At 40.2% G+C, this 21,621-nt stretch overlaps 1 protein-coding gene across 2 annotated transcripts in view; it reads right to left on the reverse strand.

The window, feature by feature from the left end:
- LOC131572315 (SAM domain-containing protein SAMSN-1-like) overlaps positions 1-13,519 on the reverse strand; it is a 34,427-nt gene extending 20,908 nt beyond the window's left edge. The window contains exon 1 of one of the 2 annotated variants that reach the window (XM_058825445.1): positions 6,362-6,471. Coding sequence is in view for 1 of the 2 variants with exons in the window: in XM_058825446.1 (XP_058681429.1) it covers positions 13,389-13,445 (57 nt within the window). In the remaining variant the exon portion in view is untranslated. Of the gene's footprint in view, positions 1-6,361; positions 6,472-13,388 lie in introns of those variants that run through there. The other variant, XM_058825446.1, reaches the window with a different exon arrangement.
- Positions 13,520-21,621: the final 8,102 nt, after the last annotated feature.

Here is a 21,621-nt window from a genome sequence, read left to right on the forward strand (position 1 = left end):
GAGCACTGAATAGGGCTGCTTCAGCAGTTCTCTACACTAACTTTTTCCATTAAGTAATCAATAGGCACCACCTTTTAAAAATGTATCCAACCCCATTACACTGATAACAAAAAGCAGGTTTAGGGGCTCCTGGCTGCAAAGGGAATGGGACTATTACTTTCAGTAGTGTCAGTCACTGCATTAGTGTCAGGGAACACCTACTTTGTGAAGATATGGACAGGCCTTATTTCCAGGTGAAGGGAAGCTTTTAAAGTAAATGCAAAGCTACTAAGAGAAAATACGCTATTGACTTTTGATACCAGGATTCAGCATCCTATAAAGTTAAGTGGTTTTTCTGGCTCAATTCATGCAAGAGCTACCCAGGGATATGTTAAGCAAATATGAATTCACTCAGTAAAATCTAATGGAGGCATGGGAAGAGGGAGAAACAACTGTGTTTTCCCGCACAAGGGCCGATCAAATAATTTCTATAAATCAACGCATTAACTTTCATCTCTTCCCACTCAGTATTCCAAACTAACATAATAGAAAATATCAAAGACACTTTTCAGTATTTGAAAACCTTCTTCCTTCTCCTATATAATTTATTCCCTGAAATCCAGGAATTTTAAATAACCCTTTTAAAGGGATAAGTGCTATGTAATTGTTGTTTATTTTAATTTGGACAGTCTGCAGTTGATTGTCTGGCTTGACTGTAAATAGCCTATCATTTTCCCTAGAAAATAATATGGTATGGTAAGCAAATAGTAGGACAACAACAGGTTCTGCAATCCATGTCTTTATGTTATGAATGATCCTTCCCTTGTAGGACATACAGGAGAACTAAGTTCTTGTCTGTGACAAACTAGTCAGAGCTTCCCTGTGTCTAAAAACAACCTTCGAGCCAAAACTGACTGCAGTTATCCTGATAAATAATCATTATGGGAGATATTCATCCCATATTTTTCTGTGGACAATTCACACTGCTCAGCAATGTGGTTGCCTGCTGTCATAAATTCTGGCCCATTATATTTTGCTTCAAGTCCTATTCAAAATATGTTTTAAATCCTGCATGTGTCAAAGGCTTTGTACTGACCCTCTCACACAAGTAAATCTCTTCAAATTCCCCCATGCATTTTAATTTTTAGCTTCCATTCATCCTTAGACTCCCCAAACCATGTAAGCTGTACAGGGGCAAACGTGGACACTGGAAGTAATAAAAAGGGAGCTCAGCATGTTGCTCAATTTCCTTGCCTGCCACAGACACTTGTCTTCTTCCCTCTTTTTTGAGAGCAGATCCAGCAGCCCTCAGGAGAACAGCCTGTTCTTCTTGCTGCTCTGATTGATGAAGATAAGTGGAGATCAGGATTTGATTCATTTGTTCTATTCCCTAATGGTTCTGGTCCCTTCAGAAGGAGGAGACCACTCTGAGAATGAAAGAGTTACCAAGTAGGGATGAATATTTCCACTCTGCTAGCTTATCTTCTTGCATAGATAATCAAAAGAATTGTCTCCTACTTTCCCAGATGGCAAGACAGCAATTTACAGCTTTTTGGATGTTCTGTGGGAAAAAAACTCACAAACCAAACACCACCAAAAAAATCCTCACTTCTGTATAAAGAATGAGAATTTACATAAAAGATTAAGTGACTCTCCAAAGGGTAAGGGAAGCAACAGAAGAGAAAACATCATGACCTCTGTACCACAGGGAATTTTTCCTATTTACACATTAGTTACACATACAGAACTTCTGACCACTAACCAACACATTAATATAACTTTATAGCCCACATGAAACACGGCCTAAACCTTGCACTTCACCAGTCAAAAGCAATAAAAAAGATACAGCTTGTTCCTGCTAACTCAAATAGAGCAATCTACTGAAATGGCATTTTTAACTGGCTTAAAAATGACTCTATAAAAGGCTGGTTGTTATCATGGCCTGGTGTTCAGTAGCTGCATGGAGGTGGGGGAGAGAGGGGAGCAAAGTGAACCTTGAACAGAACTGCCACCACCAAGCCTCAGATCAAACACCCCAATTTTAACAGTGGAAAAGCACTGGAAAAGCAGAGCTGAATTTAAAAAATTCACTCCCCCAGGTGAACAAACTGCACTCTCCAAAGTAAACACTGAGCAGCTGTTTTATCAGTGCCTCTAAGTGGTACCAGCCTCTGTCTCTCAGCCCTGACTCCCTGCTGACACCAGGCACGGAGTTCCCAATAACCCAGTCAGGGTCACCACTAAAAACCAGCCTCCAGTCCTTCCAGGGGCACCTTGCCCTGGGCAGGCACTGGGGCAGCTGAGACAAGGGCAGAGCTGCTATGGGATTTTTTGCAAGGTCTGTAACTCTTCCCCTGGAAGGGGCAGCCATGTAGGACATCTGAGCAAAGAGGCATTTTGGTCAGGCAAAAAATAAAAAGTGCTGTGTTGATTAAACATCTTTGAGAGGGACTAAATAAGGAAGCAATTTAGGAAATGCCAGTCTTAACACTCGGAAAGTTTTGTGCAAGTGAGTATTGCAAAATGTGCAAGTGGGGGAGGAACCTGACTCCACTTTCTTTAAATGCACATTGACCCTGAGTTTTGAGCACCATTGTTCCTGCAGAGCACTCTCAGTTCCCAATGAGAAAAGTCACTCCAAGCGCTCTTCTGGCAGTCTGTCCAATTCTGGGAGTGTGCACACAGGTATTTGCAATAATTATGTAATTAAGACTTTATTATTTATATGACATTTAATTAAAAGTGACTTTCAGTGGCACACAAAACCATGAAAAGAAAATGACTTTAAAAGAAGGTTAAGGATGTGTGACAAACTCAGAGGAGCTATGAAAATGACAGCTAAGGATTTGGCATCATGTGCACTTCCACCTCCCTGCTATCCTTTTTCTACCCTTCATTTACACATGGGCAGATCACCAAGGGATGAGCCTTGAAATCCACCCTCCACAAAACCATCACTGCCGTAGAGGGGAGCACTGCCTGAGTAAAGGCTGGTTAAACACTACATAAGCATTGCAGGCTTTGATCTTTAATCCCTTAAATACCAACATCTTTCCTCTCCTGAAACTTCCTCCTCTTCAAACCCGCTGAATTCACAGACGAATTCTCACATGTTAAAACCAAATCACCTAGCAGCTTCAATTAAAGTCCTTTCCCTGCTTACTTAAACAGCATGATTTTAATAATGCTGTGTGTTATCTAGGTCCTGACCTTGCAGGGTTTTGCTGGATTTCCTGTGTGAGAGAAATTACTCACAAGCATGTTTGACTAAATAAAGACAAAAATACATTTGCCTGAAGAGGGGCTGAGAAGAATGCAGCCCCAAAGGTTCAGTTTTGCAGGGACCCCCAGGCCTGGCCAGCACACCCACAAGTGGGGAACCAGCACGCACTGCCAGAGGAGGTGGGAATGTGGCTGTTCAGTGAAAGGTGTTCCTTCAAACGACCTTCCAGATGAAAACAAGATTAAAAAAATAACCTCTAAGCCACGGTCAAGTGTGACCGTCCCAAAAGCTCGTTTGTTCTTTTTCTGAAGAGTAAGCAAACTCCAGAAAGCCCTTACACGAGTTTCACCGCCCTACTGCAGCCTTACCCTTGACAACAGGTAATGACCAACAATAAGCTAATTCTAAGGAACTTGGGGGAGGGGGCCAGAAAGAGAGTTAGTTTTTATTACTTTTAAATGAGTGTTTGATACATCATCTTGGTTCCCCTGATTAATGTTCGCAGCAAACTCAGCCATTGGAGTTGTAATGTTTCTGCAAGCTTCCCTACAGCAAAGCCCAGCCATTAATTCAGTGGCATATGTCAGCTCAGCAGAGCAAGGTCACTCTTCTCTTTCAAGGGGAACCTTTTTAGAAATAATAAAACTGACAGAAAGTTCTTTTTTGCATGCTTTATGTCACCTGAGGTTGAGTGCTGCAGTTAATATCACAGAGCTTATAAACATTCCCATCTTCAGCAGTCTCCAAACCCACTGGGCTCTTAGAACCTCAAATTTTCTTTTTTTTTAAAGTAATATAGTGACAGCTTTATGTGGGGTAGATATACAGTATGTAATCCTAAATGAGTAAAAAGTAAGTAAAAAATGAACAAATCTTTTCTTGGGCATTTTAGAGGAGAAATTTTGGAAGACACTAAGGACTGCTGATGCTGCAGGATATTAGTGCTTAGAGAAAAAGGTGTGGGATTAGGGACTTTATCTCTGTGGATACTTGCATCTTTGGATAAAGGGAGGAAATTTTAAAAAGCACCAGTCCACCTTGTTTCCATTTCACTGCTAACTGATACTATATGTATAGGCATGTGATGTAAAGAGAGCCCAAATTTAATTGATCTATTATGGAATGATTTTGAATTTGTAAGTAAAGGTGTCCCAGTCATCTGCTATGATAATTAATTGCAACTGGAACTTATTTATGGAGGTACAAATATTATGGGACATGACAAACAAAATAACTAGCTGAAGAATAAGATGCAAACAATAGGCCATTTTTCCCCCTCATTATCTCCCTTCAGACATCCTGACTACACTTGATTAATGAATCCATAGTGAGATTAGCTGAAATTGCCTTAATGGAGATGCACTACAGTAGAGAAGCAAAATTCAGTGCAGTATCCATCATCAGTCACTGTGAATTTGAGTGCTTCATCAGCTCTATCTGTCCATTTATTTAAATCATTTTTATATTGGAAAACAAAGCAAAAAAAGCAACAAAGAAATAAAATACTAGGTTCATTAGAGTGGATTAACTTTTGACTCCTTTGAAATGTAGACTAGGGTCACCATTTTTGCTTTTTCTTGTGTCCTCCCTTGTCTAATGGCTGTGTTCCAATGTCAGCTTGTTGTCATCAACAGGCCAAAGTTATCCTTACTGTCCAGTTAAAGAAAGCACACGTGGCACTTCATTGCAGCTTCTCAGGCTTCAAAAACTGGACATGCTTGTACAATTTATGCCTGGGAATCCTAAATATGCTCCTGGGACTTTTGAACTTATAAGTTCAGCATGCTTTTGGTTTTGTATGGAAGCTGAAAATTGGCAGCTCAGGCTTTCCATATGATTCAGGAGTGTGTAAGAATCCTTTTTAGAGCACAAGTTATAATGCATTAAATTCCATGTTCGCTTTGTAGTGTAAACTCTAGAATTGCAATCCTAGGGGAAAAAAATCTAGGAATCTGAAGATATCATTCTGATTCTGTTCAGGTCACTCCAGAAAAGGAAATAATACAACTAACAGCTCACTGGAGTACCAGTAAGAGCACATGTATTCCCCTCTCTCCATTTCATTATCTCTGTGGCATAAATTGTTGTGATCATAGCTCAGTGGAAAACAACAGCTTCATTTCACGAAAAACAAGTGTACCAGGTGTCTGAAGTGTGTTTTCATTCTGACACATGAGAAGAGTGAGACTGAGCATTTTCCCCCTCCCCTGCTCCAGCAGCTTCCACGAGAACCACACGTAGTGGAGACACCAGTGAAATGCTGCTCCTGAGGCAGCGACACCAGTGAGGGCTTTGAGGTGTTCTTTGAACCCCAGATTTAAGGACATACTCCAAATCCTACTGAAATCAGCCCTATCACTGCAAAGGGAACTCTACCAACTACATTATTTTAAACTGTCTTGAAGGGGTAGGAAGATATTGCCTCTTTCCATTCCTTCACATGCTGGCTAAAATCGCAAATACAAAGACATTTTCAAATGGTTTACCACAATTACCAAGATATATTAAAAGTGCAAACTCCATTACAGAGACAGGAAGAAAAAGATGTAAACATGCCAGTAATCAACATCAGAAGAGCCCTGCCACGTGCTTGTGCTAGAGCTGGATGGCTGCTCTACCACCATCAGTCATTTCACGCAACCTCTCCACAGCTTCTGAGCTGCTCTAACCATCAGTGAACCACGTCCCCTTTTCAGCTTTTTGAAGTGGTTTTTGAGCATTACATCTGATCTTAAAGGAGGCAGAGAGACAGAAATGCAAGAGCAAAACAGCGCAGCTGTGGCCAGTGAAGCCACTGAGGAGCAGCAGAGCTGAGCATCCCCTTTGCACAGGTGCAGGCAGCAGAGAAGCCACGTGAGCTCGCTCAGCTGGCTCGGCCACTGTTGTCCCCTCCTCACACATCTGCTTTGGGCTGTGCTGTCACTAAGTGAAGCTGATTTCTCTGTCTCATGGCTGCACCCTGTCAATGACACATCTCCACCTCTGTCTCAACCATAATGGTAGAGGGAAGACACGAAACTGCAGCATGTTTTCTGGTGGAGCAGAACTCCTCTGGTGTTTATCCTCTCCCGAAGGAAGCCATGAGGAGCACTGCAGAAAAACCTAAAGCCAAGTATTCCAGTATTCAGGGACTCATGTCCCACTTGTCCTTCAACATACCTGGAAGAACAGCAAACCTACCAAAGCTACCACATCAGGTCAGCATGGACAAGTAGGGGAACTCTCACTTCTTACAGCTCTCAAGGAAGTGACCATTCAGCACCTTATGGAAATCAAGTTCAGCAGTGTTAGCTTACATGGCTGTTCTTGTGAAGATGCTAAAAGAGATGAAGATAAAGAAGGGTAGGGAAAGGACTAAAAGAAGTCCTTTTACTCCTCCCAGAATACATAATGGTGCAAACTAGCAGGTCACTAGAGCTTGTTGCCAGAGAACACTTGTCAGCTTCAGTGCTGGGTGATGAGATAGAAGACCCTTTGCTCTTGAATTTCAGCTTTCCAGAAAGGGGCCAGAACTAAGCAGCCTGAAGATTCTGTACAGGTGAAATCATTATCCAGATTTTTGTGTATCCATGGAATAAACTAAAGACAGTATGGAGAGGAAAAGTAGCAGAAAAGTATATATTGTGCAAAGTCAAAGAAGTAGCTTCTCTGAAGAAGTCTCCAAACTTCTCCAGAGGCTGGAATTTCACTCTCAGGTTTAAGAAGAAAAAAAAATAGTAAGAACATGCTCTTGGGTGCACTGTAAGTGGAATAATTTTTTTTTAAACTACAAGAGTTAGAGTAAGCATTAATACAGAAGAGATTTCACTTAGAAAAAAGATAAGTGATCATTCATCTTCCTGTGGAATAACAACAGGAATACAGCAGGCATACAACAGGCACACCTCTGATTCATGAAGTTTTCCATTAGGATGGTTTCAAGGATATATGATATGCTAAATATTCTGAGCATATATAATCTGTAGCCTGGTGCCAAGCAGCAAGTGTTGAACAAAACCACTGACACTGCCAATTTGTGGAACAGAGTATAACTGTTTCTAACAACTGGAGTAGCTCTGCTGTCTCTGTTGCAGCCTTTCAGAACAGAAAGCTGAAGGGATATTGTGATTACAGAGACCCAGAAGACTTTTTTTCCCCTTCTCAGGAGTGGGTATTCCCAGCAGGTTCTACCCATATAGCAAGGGATTGATTCTCCTGGCTGAAGTGTTTGTGGCCACCCAGAAAGTGCTTTTACAGCTGCCAAGTGATGGCTTTATAGCAGCTTTTGTCTGAATTTATGCTGTGACATAGTTTACTAGATGAATATGGAGGTACAGGAAACTGTAAGCCACATCCTCTGCCAGTCCTGCCCGTACATTTTTACAGCTTTTTCCCCAGCAATGACAGGTATCCCAACCAATGTTTCCTTTGGGGTATTTGGGTTTTCCTAGAAACACAGTAAGTAAGTCAACTGCTCTTAAACAACTCTTAAAGCATTAGGAGACATCTAATGCTGATTTGTGTCACCTTGGTGGTTGTGCTATGTTATTTATCAGAGAGCACAGTTATAAATGCGGTGGCTGATAGTCTGGTTTCTAAAAATGCCTGGATAAGGTGGTTCAGGCAGACTTTTTGAAATGTTCCTACTTGCTTAAGAAAACAAACAAAACCCTGGATTTGTTACTGTAAGCAAAATGAATATTAATGTGTAAATATTCCCTTCAGAAGGTTGCTCTCACTTGTTTTAAAATATTCTGCTCTTAAGGATTAAGCCTGGCCAGTGAAGGAAACCAAGACAGGGAAGAAAAACAAATTAAATGAGTATTGTGCGAAGTTGACAAAAATGTCAAAAGATGCTTAATCAAGGGAACACACAAAATAAATCAGTACTGGAACAGGCCACAGATATAATTTTTCCATTGTAACAAAAGCTAGCCAAGAGTTTTGAGACTATATTTTGATCAAAATGGGGAGTCTGGTCATCCTAATCAGCCTCCTGCCAAGGGCCAGGTCAGAGATCACTGCTCTTTCCCCACAAACACTCTGGACTTTTACTTCCTGCTGAGAAAAAAAAAAAAATCCTCTAATTTCAATACCTTTCTAGAAGAGATATGTTAACATATATGTTAAGACGCAACTTTCGGAAGCTGCTCATGAAAGTAAAGAATAATTAGCTGAAGACTTGTGAAGCATGATGATATTATAAATAAAGAAAAAATAGCAGAAATCAGAGAAGCAGTGAGATGATTGTAGAACCACCCACTCGCACAAGGGAAATAACCCAAGGTTCACTCTAACCTTGTTCCAGTATTTTATGAAGCCTAGGGGAGACAGAAAACACCTTCTGAAGTGTCACCTGCAATCCCTCCTTTCCCCATCTCCACACACATAGTTTTAACAAGTATCATTATTTTTCTCTGAACCCCCCCACTAAAGGCCCACAGGTATTTACAGCATAAACCAGGTTCTTAAAAATACTTCCCAGATGTTGTCATCTGCTCCTGCTTATTTACCAGAGTTCAAATGGATTTTGACAAACAGTCTTTGCTCAAGAGGCAATGCACTAAAGCCCTTTAATGACAGAACTATGTGTCATCTTTGCCTATAAGCATAAATTTGCACAGCGGGCAGTGCGGTGAAAACAGCTTATCATCAACTCATCACCTCTCATCATTGTTAGAATGAAATGCAAATGGAAACCAACATCACTTCAGTCATGGTTGTGAAAATTAGCATCTGTGACATTAGCACTGGCTGTTTATTATGCACTTGAAATTTCAGGGGGAAAGAAAAGAATGTAAAACTTCATAACTCTACCAGTCTTTACCTTTGAAATAAAATTAAAACCTTCAGCTTTCCCCACTCAAGGATAAATCCTAGTTAATATTCATTAACACTGAGCAATCTCCTCACTGCAGATCTTGTCCTACAGAAGTTCTAATTATGTCTCAAATGATTTTTGGTGTTTAGGTTTGCTGTACCTATTTTCTGTTTTCTTTTCTTTCATAAGTATTCCCCATTGGAGAGGCATGAGCCACCATCTGAGACAAAAGCAGCACCAAAAAACTTGGTTATAGCATCTGTCTGCATTACAGGCTCCAAACTCCTAGGCAAGCAATAAACTTTACTAGGATAATCCTGCTGAAATCAATGGGATCACAGCTAATTTATTCATTTAAGTCAGAATCAGGATCAGGCCTTTTGTGAAAAAAATATAAAAAGGTGAAATTCTGGCCTCAAGAATATGGCAAAAATGTGCATTGATTTCAGCAATGTCAGGGTTTCATTTTAAGCTTATAAAAAGTAAAATTACTGGTATGAAACTGTACTAGGGAACAAATCTGCATATTGAAATGTTTCCTCCCATTGGATTTGCTACTCTTTTCTCATAACCCCGAAAACAAATAATGGTTTATCCCCTAAGTAAGCAAATATTGATTTAATTAGAAGATTGGACATCTTTTTTGCCTAAACGAAATGCAGAGGCATTGACCCTGAATTGTCTTACATACCAGAAGTAAGCTGAGTTCAAAGCACCAAGTGCATTTGGAAGCAGAATAAGGAAACAAAAACGTCTCAAACCTTTAGCATAAACATAGATCAGCTGTCATGTAGAATAATGACACAAGACTTTCTTCAGTCAAGCCAGAAAAAATGGCACAAAGTCGTCTTTGCTTCATGTTGAAGTGAAGCCAAGAATCATCAGGCAGTTCTCAAGTTTGCTGTGTCCAGAGGACAGGGGAAGAGAGAGAAAGAGGCAGGTTCTGCCCAGCACGTTGCATGTGCTGGCAAATGGGCAAGACAATGCAGGGATCTTTTACAGATTATTTGCACCTGGACAAATGTGTAAAACAGCGCAAAGTGAAATGCAGAATAGCTGTGAAGTGCTTCAATGGGGTTTTATGTGCATAGTGCTGCATGAAGGGTGTACAAAAGAGAAGACTAGAACCTGTATAATTTGTTAGAGTGGTTTTGTCTTGCCGTCATTTTAGATCTGCTTCATTCCACTCCCCAGATTCACTGACATCTGCAACATCATAAGGCTCAGAGAGGCTGAAATCCAGGTGATTTCAGGACTCTTTCCTTCATCCTCCAAGCCAACTGCTCTCCTCCTCCCCAGCTCTCTGAGGGGTGGTGGGACAGACTGCACAGACCCAGAGCTGAAGCACATCTAGGACATGTGTCCTTTCCCCGCTCTGCCTGGCTCCAGGAATGCAGGAGCCACGGTGAGCCACTCCAGCCATCAGCGTGACCATGGACCTCAGGGCTTTGTGCAAGACCTACTTTGGCTGACCTCACCTGCCCACGGATAATTCTGCAGCTCTGAGCAGCCTCACAGTGTAAACCGAGCCGTGTCTCATCTGGCAGGAATGAAAGGAGGGCAGGCAAGGACTCCCTGAAGGGAGGGATGGGAGATGCACACGTTCTTTGTGTCTCACACGACTTTCTAAAAGTCATTTAAGGTCCTGGATAGACAGATAGGTTACATCAGATAGGCTTGGAATAGAGAGCTTCAACCCTTCAGTTGGCTGAATTTCTTCAATATTAAGCAGGGTATTTTTAACCCTTAAGACTTTTCCTTTATAATTCAGCTTCCTGAGCTGTTATGCAAGGTATAAATGTGCACTAGTATGAACAGCTACAATGATAAACATTTGCAAAGGATCACAATCCTTCCAGTATCTCTTTTGAATGCATTTCTGTCTCATTTCTCTCCCAGTTTTCTCTGAAATTACACCTGGTTTAGATGTCTTTTTGCCTAACAATGAATGTTTATTTATATAAATGCATTCAGTAGTTTTATGCATATCCATGAATACACAAGAGTTTCCAGATATTGAAAGAAGTTATTAGCATGGCTGCAGCACTACTGAAATCTTGCTGAATGACAAAAAAACCCTGCAAAACTATTCTTTTGTGGCATAGATTAACTTTTTCATAGTGAGAGCATTAAAATAGATTTTTGTCTATGCAGCATCTAACACATCTGCAGAAGTCTCTTAGCACCACAATAATAAATAAGGCAACTGCATTGCACATAGTGAACAGTGAGATATTGAACCTGAATTACTCTTGCATTGGTCATTGAATTGCCCACCTCCATGAGGGGTTTTAAACAGGGACAGCAAGTTGCCTTGAGAAAGGCTTTAACACTGGCCTTATGTGATATTCATTAATCTTTATCAAAAGGCATCAATTCGTGCCAGTATTCTTCACATTAGAAAGTAATAAAACCAAAAGGATTTAAAAGAAAATATTGGTGAAACACTCTAATTAACACACAAAAATTCGTACAGTTGTGATAAAGACAAGTAGTCACGACGGAAAAGATTCAATTACGTAAAAAGATCTTTTCGGTGTCCCCTTTGAGGGTCTAAGGCTGCAAAACTGATTTTCATTTAAAATGAAAACCAGGCCTTATAGCTGTCCCACAGTCTGTGTGGATGTTTTGGAGACACTGGGATGTCTCAGTGGCCTAAAGGCAAGGTGAGGTAGCCCAGGACCTGCCCAGTGGCAATGGTATCATGCCATGTGAGCATGAGGAGGGACCAAATGTGGCCAGCACAGAGCAGGGCCAGCCAGGACATGACCCACAGAGGTCACTTGTGAAATCCTGTAACTTCTCCAAGAGGTGAGGACTTGTGCCCCATCTTACCCAACTCAGCATTAAGCAACTTGAGTATTTACGTTGCTTCCCTGGGACGAGTTTTGAAACGTGCTACAAAGAAAGATTCCTGTTCTGTGCAATGTGGGGCTGTCTGTTCCCCTGCCCTGATCGTGAGCAGCACATCCAGCAAAGGCATTCCCCTTGTGGAAAGTGTACACAGTTCTGTACAAAAGTGGGCCTTTAGAAATAAAAATCAGACTATTGTTAAGGAATGACTTATTTTGGAAGAGGAGAGTGGCCAAAACTGGGCTGGAATGGGATTTGTTTCCCTCTCTTTAAAACTTTGAAAATTTTAAAGAGAGGGAAACAAAGCCCATTCCCAGGATCTTCTATGGTAATTTTTTGTTTAATCAATAATGTACTTAGATATTAATTATAATTCTTCCCTGCCATTAAAACAGGGTATTATGAATAAGCAGAAAAAAATGCATACCAAGACAACCAGCGCAATGCTTAAAAAAAATTAAAACGTGGGGAAAAAGTAATATCAAATCATTTCAAATCCATTGAAAAAGCCATTAATTCTAACTGTTAATGAGTCATGGTCTAAAATTGCAAGCACAGTCTACAAAAGCCAATGCTGTGTGAAACCACAAGACCTCCTTGCTGAAACAGTGTCTGCAGTAATCTCTTAGGACACAGAAGTCACTGAGGGAGGTCTATTCCCAAACAATGAGAAAGAGGATCAGTAAATTGGGAAACAACAGTTGAAAGCAGAGAAATACTAAAAGAGTTTTCTAATGTCTTTGGTAAATTTTATCACTGATAAATGAGGCAGAAATGGAGGCTGAAGTACCCAGGTTGAGCAGTAGCTGTTGCACTGCAGACTTGCAATACTCTACAATACTTTTACAATACAATGCACAGAGGTAATTTTGCACTCAATCCAGTGCAGAGACTGAAAAGAAATTTCCAGCATTGGACACATCCTTATGCATCTTGCAAAACTCTCACTTCCTTTCTTACAATTCCAGATTGTGGAAAGTGTCCAGTGTAGCACGTTGTCAGTTTGCTTCGAGTATTTCTTTCAGGCTGATATTTTAATGATTCCCAGAGAAATTAAGATGACAAGCACTGACTGCCAAGTACCCTCTTTTCCTGTGGTTATGGTGATGCAAAAGCAAATTTATTAAAATAAGGGGAAAAATGTATAGATTTTCTAATTCTTCACTGATTCTTCACTAATTCTTACACTCCTTTCTGGGACATCATTGGTTTATCAGAGATGAAATGGAGAGAGGGGATTTTGGGTGCTCATCTGCTAAAAGACCGATGCAGAGCATAAAACTACAGAAAAGGTCCAGCACTGGAATTCATTAGCACAGCTATAGCAGGTTCACAATGATGATTCCTGGAATTGGCTCTTTACTATTATAAAGTGAGTGTATGCAGACAGATTCCTGAGATTATAGCACCGAGGTACTTGCAAGCACATAAGAAAATCCTGAAGTTAGGATTTAAGAGGAAACCCTCGCATTAAAAATTGTTAAGAATTCCTGTTATTATTATTAATTAACGACAAAACCATGACATTCTTACCTTTGGTTTTTGGCTTTTCTCCTTCTCAGATGCATTAGATGGTTTTCTCTTTAGCATGTTTAACTCAGTAAATCCACTGAACGTGCAACTGCTCTGAATTTGTGACCAAAGTGAGTGCAAGGGAAGGCACTCCGGACGTGTGCATGGGTTATGCAGTTCCTTATTCTACCAGGATGTGACTTCACTGGGCTGCCTTGTGGCATGGGGCAGCAAACTGAGTCCTTCCTTTGGGGAGGGGGTGAGGAAGGAAGGGAGGAAGTGACGGGGACAAGAAAGGTGCACGAAGGACAGGAGTTGAAACTTAGGGTAGGGGTCAAAGTAGAAATGTTTTGGACAACTTCAAGAAAATAATTCTTTTTTCCTCTCTCAATTTTTCTCTCCCGAGCCCTATGGCACTAAGTGCACCTTTATTTCCACCAGAGCTGGGACTTGAGTGTGAAGAAGGTGGGCTGATATTCAGACGACCAAGAACAATAATATCAACTATTCTTGATACCAGATGTGAGCTACACTGTGGGTGTAATTGGCCCCTAACTCCTCCATTCCTCTCTTGGCTCTCCAGCAATTCAATAAAAGAAATGAGATAAAAGGTTGCTGTTTGGTAGAGAAGGGAATTATCTAAAGCCTTCTTTTTCTTTTGCATGGTGGAATAATTTTTTTGCCATTCATCACAGAACTGAGACACCCTGAAACAGCACTTTTCAATCCTCCATTTTCCTTGATTCACTGAAAAAGTCACTGGGAGAAAAGGCAAGTCTTACAGAAGACTTTAAACAAAGAGGCTGAGGAAAATGACAGAGATCCTCTACAACGTCTTGGAAACCAGCCCAAAAGCTAAAATAAAATGGAGCTATTAAAAGAGCTTAAATTCCTGCGTCATTTTGCTTGATTTTTTTTTTTATCTTAGAGAAGAAAACAAGTCTTGAGCATCCTTAGTGAAACTTATTTGATGTGAATCATAGGCCACCAACCTTGAAACTATTAAATGTTCCCAACATTTTGCTGAGCAATGGAGGCAAATTCTCAGTTTCAACCCCCAAATTTTCAGTTTCCTCACAGAACTTCAATTACATCCTAATTAAATATTACTGCATATGTAAAAGAATTACCTTAGTAAGTTGCAAAAAAAAGGTTCAGAAGTAACTGTCAAGAAAAAAAGGTTTGGTAATTTTTTTTCCAAAATTTTGTTATTTTTTCAAAATTATCTTTTTGTAAGCAGCCTTAATTCATAATTTTGGCATAAATAAAAGCTATTTTTAAACTACTCTTCTACTATATGAATATTCCAAGGAGGGATAAGATATGCTCATCAGATGAATTCCCATTTTGACTTGCTATTTGGACTTCTCTTTACATGCTTAAAAGAAGTTTTGAGGGTTTTTGGGTTCTAAAGGATGGGGAGCTGGATGGACTGAGACTGACTGATGAAGGAATAATTGTTATACACTAATGGTATTATGAGGTTTTCCTTACCAGGTCCTCTAAGACGGGGATTGGTAAGAAGGGGAGGAGGAACTGGGGTTAAGGTACTGAAATTTTGTCAAATATAGGCCCAAAAATCTCTGGGTTAGTGGGCTGCAGTGGAGTGTTTTGAACCTCAGCCCATGAAGCTTCACTTCACATTTTAATCAGAACAATACGTATTTAAACCAAAGCTGAATATGAGGGTTTTATTATTGAAAACATATCCATTAGAGTTCCTAATTATTGAGATTATTACTAATAAATTAATTTATAATAATGGTTTGCTCAGAGATATTTTTTCCCTATATTTGAAAAGACCACCTGAAACGTCAGTTTAAGTTTCTAAGCAGAAGGAGGTTTTGCCATGGATATTTAATCAGCCTTAGTAATTCAGTAGGACCATAAGTTGCTACAAAAGCTGCATATATGTTTAATAGTAATTAAACTTGATTATTATCTCCATAGATTTACATTCCATTATATTGGTTTTCTTTTTAATCTGATCCAAACGTGAGGATTAAATCAGACTCTGCTGATCATTAGACTGTGATTTCCTGTCTCAGGCCACTGTTAAAATCTTCATGATTAATAAAATGGGAACTCAGCTGAAGAGTAATATATGAGCTTCCTTTCTGTAGAATATTTATTGTTAAACAGGAAGAAAGAGGCTATTTCAAGAGATATAGTACCCACCCATATCTATTTCCTTTCCTCATCCACATATCAGAAAAATTATAGCAGCTTGAAGGCTGACCTGATTATGTTCTTGCCCTTGGAAGGTTGACCCACCACTTTTAAAAAGTAACAAAGGGAAGAAAATCAAACATATATAACATTAAGTTCATTTAAATTAGTTAACCATTAGGTTTCAAAAGGAGCTCTTCTGAATTAAAAATTAATAATAAGCTTTGTGCTTATATCCTCTGTATTTGAAGCTAATTTTTCAAAGGGGAATGAGTACCTGTGTAATATTTAAAGAAAAATTCTTATATTTAGTATTCTCTTTGACATGATTGCCTGTAACTTATTCCATTTCCTTGCTGGACTTTGAATCTGATCCAAATCCCAGTGAAATCAATAGGAGTTTTTCAGGTAATTTTTATGGGGCTTGGACTGACTCCTCTCTCCTGAAACAACCAGGCAATGTCACTCTTTTATCTGGAAAGTCTTACAGGCAGAAAGGCTATCCACTTAAAAATAATTAAGATGACCCCATGAGAATGATTCTCACTGTCATTATATTTATAAAAGGCAACATCCTTTACAGCTTATTATTATCATTACTCACTTTTAATGAATGGACCGTGATGAATGGTCCTGGATGTTCAAGTGCTTTATGTGCCTCCCTCCCACATGGTATCATATTCCCTCAGGGGCTCCATCCAGTTACCTTCCCTGAGAGGAGAGATCGCTTCCACACTAAACTGCAAGAGTAAACACATCCTTTCAATACTTGATTATTCTGATAAAACCAGAAAGTAGGGCGTGAAGTAGGTTGAAGGGTTTAGCACTCTGGCCCCCTGTCAAAAAGCAAATGAAATGAGATTTTCTCTCTGTTAGCAACTCGTTTTTCATTGTCCATCAGACAAAACTGGCCCAAGTTCAACTGGAGGCTCAAAGATACCTTGGGGCTCTACATTGCTTTCCCTAATAGTAAACAAGTAATAGTAAACAAGCCCAGAGTGTCTTATGCAGACAACAACTAAATAAACTATTTAGTGCAATACAACACCCTTAGTCTGTTTCTTTTAATTAAAAGAAGACATATTCTAAACAAGAAAGGAATCCTGCCTTCAGCCTGTGATTTTATGGCCGTGCATCTCCCTGTACCATCTAAGTCGCTTAGATATTGCAGAAATCTCAGAATAGCAAGTGAAGCTGAGTGAATAATTTGCAGTGAATAATTTACTCAACAAATTTAATCTTTATTTCCTCAAGGAATGTTCGTGAGCAGAACACAATTTCCTCAAATGTATTAATTATGGGCCAGAATTTAGCTAGATACTTCCCTCTCCTGGCCTGATTTGAGCCAGCCACAGCTACAGTCACTGCTAATCTTCAGCAGAGCTCTCTCCATAAACTACCACAGCAAAGACTCTTCAGAAACTAAAAGGAAAAAGTGTGAAAAGTGAAATCAAGCCCTCTCTCCACTGATAAACCATGAAAGAAGACAGAGGTTGAGGGCTGGGCTGTAAGTATTTAAACAACATACTCACTTTAATTTTAATGCCAAAGATCGAGGCTGTGATTTTCCACTGGATTGCTGGGGAATGGAACTGGATGCCTAAAGTCCCATCTTTGAGACTCTCACATGCTCCTCATCCAGAACAGTATTGAAAGTTGGTCCCAAATATTTAGGGACTTCACACAACAAGGTGCATGATTTCCTATTGAATAGGCTCCCACGTGCTTTTCTCATCAGGAATAGAAAATGGAGAAGCTTCAGAACCTCAGAGTCTTAGAGAGACAGGACATGATTAAAGAACATTTTAAGCTTACAGTTTTGATTTGTGGCTGTGTTGACTCTGTATCAAGAAGACTCCTACCCCATACAAAATATAATACTTATGAAACCTGGCCATGCAACCAAGGGAATAACTAACACCTAAATTCAAAAACTTAATTTTTGCTTCAAAACCAAAAATTTTTGCTTCAAAAACTTAATTTTTGGTAAATCATTTACATTGGGTGGATTTTTAATGACATACATAAAATGAAAAGGCATAAGACACCATGAAGAGTGGGAGTCAAAGCTTGTTTGAGCAACCACACCAGGGTACAAAACAGCAGGAATACCCTAATCATGCCAGGTCCCAGGAAATGGGGTTTTGGCCTCCCAGACTACTGGACTTCCTTCTCTTCCTTAAAAAAAATGTTACTGTGATTCTTCCTTCTTTTATGCTAACCCTTTGCCTTTAAGGTCAATGGAGTCATGAAGAATTATGGCAGGGACAGGCTATAGAACACCACTACCAGAGTTTAAAGAGGTGTCTGGTCCAAAAGAGTGGCTGATGCTCTGTGAGTAAGAAAAAGTGTCTCATTGCCAGGCCCTCAGACTGTGTCCTTGGCATGTTCCCAACACCACCTGGCCTAAAGGGAGATTGAAGTACCAGGAACTTATCTCAAGCTTTGATCCCAACACATTCCCTTGCATTAGCAGTAGATGAACAGATCAGTCATACCTACACTATGTCAGGTTAGCCCTAACACTAATAAAAATCTATACTGCTGTGACATAAGGATTCTCAAGGAGATTGGCTTTCACCTATTGAACAAATCCCTTTCTTATTAGCTTGAAGAGCAAGAGACAAAGCTGTGTCTATTCCTTCTAGGTGTTCACATTGAGAAAACAGAATTCAGCAAGGTTGATGTGTGGTAAAGCAGAAGCCACAGATTTATCAAACATCTGTGTAAAGTCTGCTGCAGCAATGTGCGTCACTGGTGGTTTTCCTGTACAATTCCTGGGCTCTGCAAGCAGAGAGCACTTTCCAGTTTGTGATGAACAGCAGAAAGCAACGGGCAGGATGCTGCTGCTGTGAGTTCAGACGTGCAGGGGAGCAGCCACACTGCTTCAGAGTGAATGTTAAAATCAATGCTAAAATACACTGCAGTGCTCATACCTAGAACATCTCAGTAGATTCTGTTGGTGAACGCTGTGATTACTAATCAGCTACAAGGGCATTTTATCCCATGGAATTAGCAGGTTTGGATGACTTGCTTTATAGTCATCCAGCTGAAGCTCAGCCTCCCAGAAATGCATTTACACATAAATAGTGATGGTTGTACATCTGCTTAAAAAGCTCAGATATGAGATTTTCAATAAAAGAAACTGATATAAAAATAAATTTAGGCTCTCTGTTTTAATCTCATACACAAAACATGACATGCTTCATTTGGTATTTAGAAGACCAGCTTAACACAGGAGCCCTGACAGTGCAGCAGGGGATTTTTTCAAGGTATGTACATGACGTCTGCCAGCCTATCTCTGATTAGAATCAAGATCAACAGAAGTAAATTCTGATTAACTCTAATGCCAGCCTGCTGTCAGAACACTCTGCAGTTGAAACCATCTTTTCCCAGTAAACATCTCCTGCTGAATTTCTTCACTGGTGTCAGAGTGTCACATTGCTGTGCCATCACAGTGTAAGGACTGCTGTGCAAAGGCTAGCAGGAAAAGGAATAACACAGCACCACTGCACATCCATTCACTTACAGGGCTTGGATTTCATACTGATTTTAGAGGAAAATGTTGTTCTCCCTTTCTCCTTTAACATGGTTTAAAGTGAGTGAAAATCCTAATTTGGAAGTGACAGAGAGTGACAAGAGGGTTTTATTTGTAATTAGTTTTAAAAATCTATTTCTACCTATTTAAATGATATGATACCTGACTGATAGCCAGCAGAGACACAGAGTCTTCATCGTTGAGAACAGATGATCATCTGCAACCTTCACCATCCTTTCCCTCCTCTCCTCCCCACACTCTCTACCAGAGCTGTGGGCTTCTATAGCAAAACTTAATCCAGGTGCTAACATTAATGGCAAGACCTTCAAAATCCAGCAGGATGTGGGTCAGAATAGCTCCATCAGCAGACCTGCCAAATCACACACACTGGGAATGAGACTTGAGAGCTGATTTTCTCTTACTTCCAGGTGTGAACCTCAGTATAGGGCAGCCTGGCTCATGATCTGTGCTGGTCTGGCAGGTGTAGGAGGTTACCTGGATCCCTCAGCTGCTTGCTCCAGGGCAGGAGTGAGGGAAAGTGAGAAAGCTACAGCCATGCTGGGCTCCCTGACAAAGGAGAGGAGATGCTTTTCCTGCTGGATTTTGGCACTGGGGACTGGCAAGGTGATTGCTGCACCCTGTGCTGGTCATGGCCAGTGCTCATCCTGCCCCACTCAGGATTTCATGGGATGCTTCAGGCTGTGGCTGCATGGTCACAACTCTCTAAGCTGCCCCAGGTCAGCTGAGCCTCTCTAGCAGGGTGGGGGCTTGTCCTTAGCCCATCAACCAGATGAAGTGAAGCACAGTCACATAAATTTATTTCATTAAGAGTTTTAGATAACATGCTTTATCTCAGGCTGTAGGCTAAAGGCACTCACAGGGACAGTCACAGTGCTCAGTATGTTTAAGGTAATTACTTATGTGTCAGTAACTTGTCTTTGGGGAGACAAGGGAATGGAAAGGGAAAGCTGCCTCCAAAGCTATGCTTTGTACAAAGTAATGCTTTGCCTCTTCACAAACTTCTCCTTTTTCTTCCATATTCCTTCCATCAATCTTTACCTTTTTCCATTATCCAACTCCTTCCCCTCTCACTTCCCACAGCTTTTGTCTCACTTTGCATACCTCTTCTATAGAGAACCTTCTTCTACCATCTATTCTCATTTATGTACTACTTTTTTCTTCTATTACAGGTATTATTTTGTATGGTTTCTGTTTCCTTTGCCTTAATGCTGCCATAGAAAGCAGAAGCTGATGAAAAGACAGAAAAATTTTTCCTGCAAACAGCTCCATAATCTGCTAAATATTCTACTGAGCTACAGACAGCAAACTGGAGGGGATCCTCACTCCAGGAGGAAACTCTGAAAGCTGGATTTAGGCCTTCTAGTTTAGAAGTTTTTTTGGGCTTTTTTACTATAAACTGGTAGAGAAACATTGATATTATGCTCCTCTGGTTTGTGAGGAGAAAGCTCACAAAAACCTTTGAAATATCTTTGGGTTAAAACACCCCTAGAAGTAGAAAGAATAAGACCTAAACCCCTAAAAATCAGCACCTTTATGTAAAATACACACCCAAACCCATTAGAGGAAGAAAACAAACTTTTGAAGCCAAGGAAGGGCAGAATCATTGCTATCTGTGATACCCGATTCTCACCCCTACACGTGTGTGTTTCATGGTGCAGTTTTAATAAGACAGCTTTAACGTTTACCATATTTTCTCTACTGAATGTCTGTCTAATTTAGTGCAAACTATGAATCTGAATGACAGTGCCAGGCCCTGCAAATAAAGTGTTTGAACTGCTGCCCTTCTGGGGCACAGGCTGGAATATGTATCCTTGCTCATGCACAACCAATTGATGTGTACAGGAACACACCATCCCCATTTTGCAAATGAAGCCTGAGGCAGACAAGTGAAGAGATTTGTCTAATTTCACACAAGAGGTCTGTAGCAGTGCAGGGAGCTGAATCTGCATTATCTACAGCCTTAATCACTGGATCATGAATCATTAGTTTAAATAACCTATGCTGCTATAAGGAAGTGGAGTAAGAGTTTATTTTGGCCTTCTAGTTCAGGGGAGCACTAAGAAATTGTGTCAAAAGTTATTTACTTTGCAATTGATCATTGACTGCATGTAATTCTCAGGGTGTGACCCTGGGGTTAGGTGTGCAGAAAATTTGAGCAAATATAGAGTATTTGAGCAAAGTTTGGGGAGTTTGATTTCAGTCTTTCAGACTGGAAAATCTGAATACTAACCTGTTATAATTCTTAGGGGAATTATGTTGAAGCATAAATGTGAAGCAGGAAATCTAGGTATTAAAACACTTACACAATCTAGAACTAAATATAGAAACCCTCAAGATAGCTGCAAAAGTTTCTGTCTCATGATCTTAAACTATCTGAACTCCTGATTTTCCTACTTCCCACACACTGTTTGTCATCATTTCTTGTGCTATGCTATCAAAGGTAAGTTGTAAGTAGATGTGAACAAGAAGTTTCACATCATTTAACCTAATTAATTTGGTTCTTCTGCAAAAATTATTCAGCCAGAT

Source organism: Ammospiza caudacuta, chromosome 2 (genome assembly GCF_027887145.1).
Source record: "Ammospiza caudacuta isolate bAmmCau1 chromosome 2, bAmmCau1.pri, whole genome shotgun sequence".
In the NCBI taxonomy this organism is placed as follows: Eukaryota; Metazoa; Chordata; class Aves; order Passeriformes; family Passerellidae; genus Ammospiza; species Ammospiza caudacuta.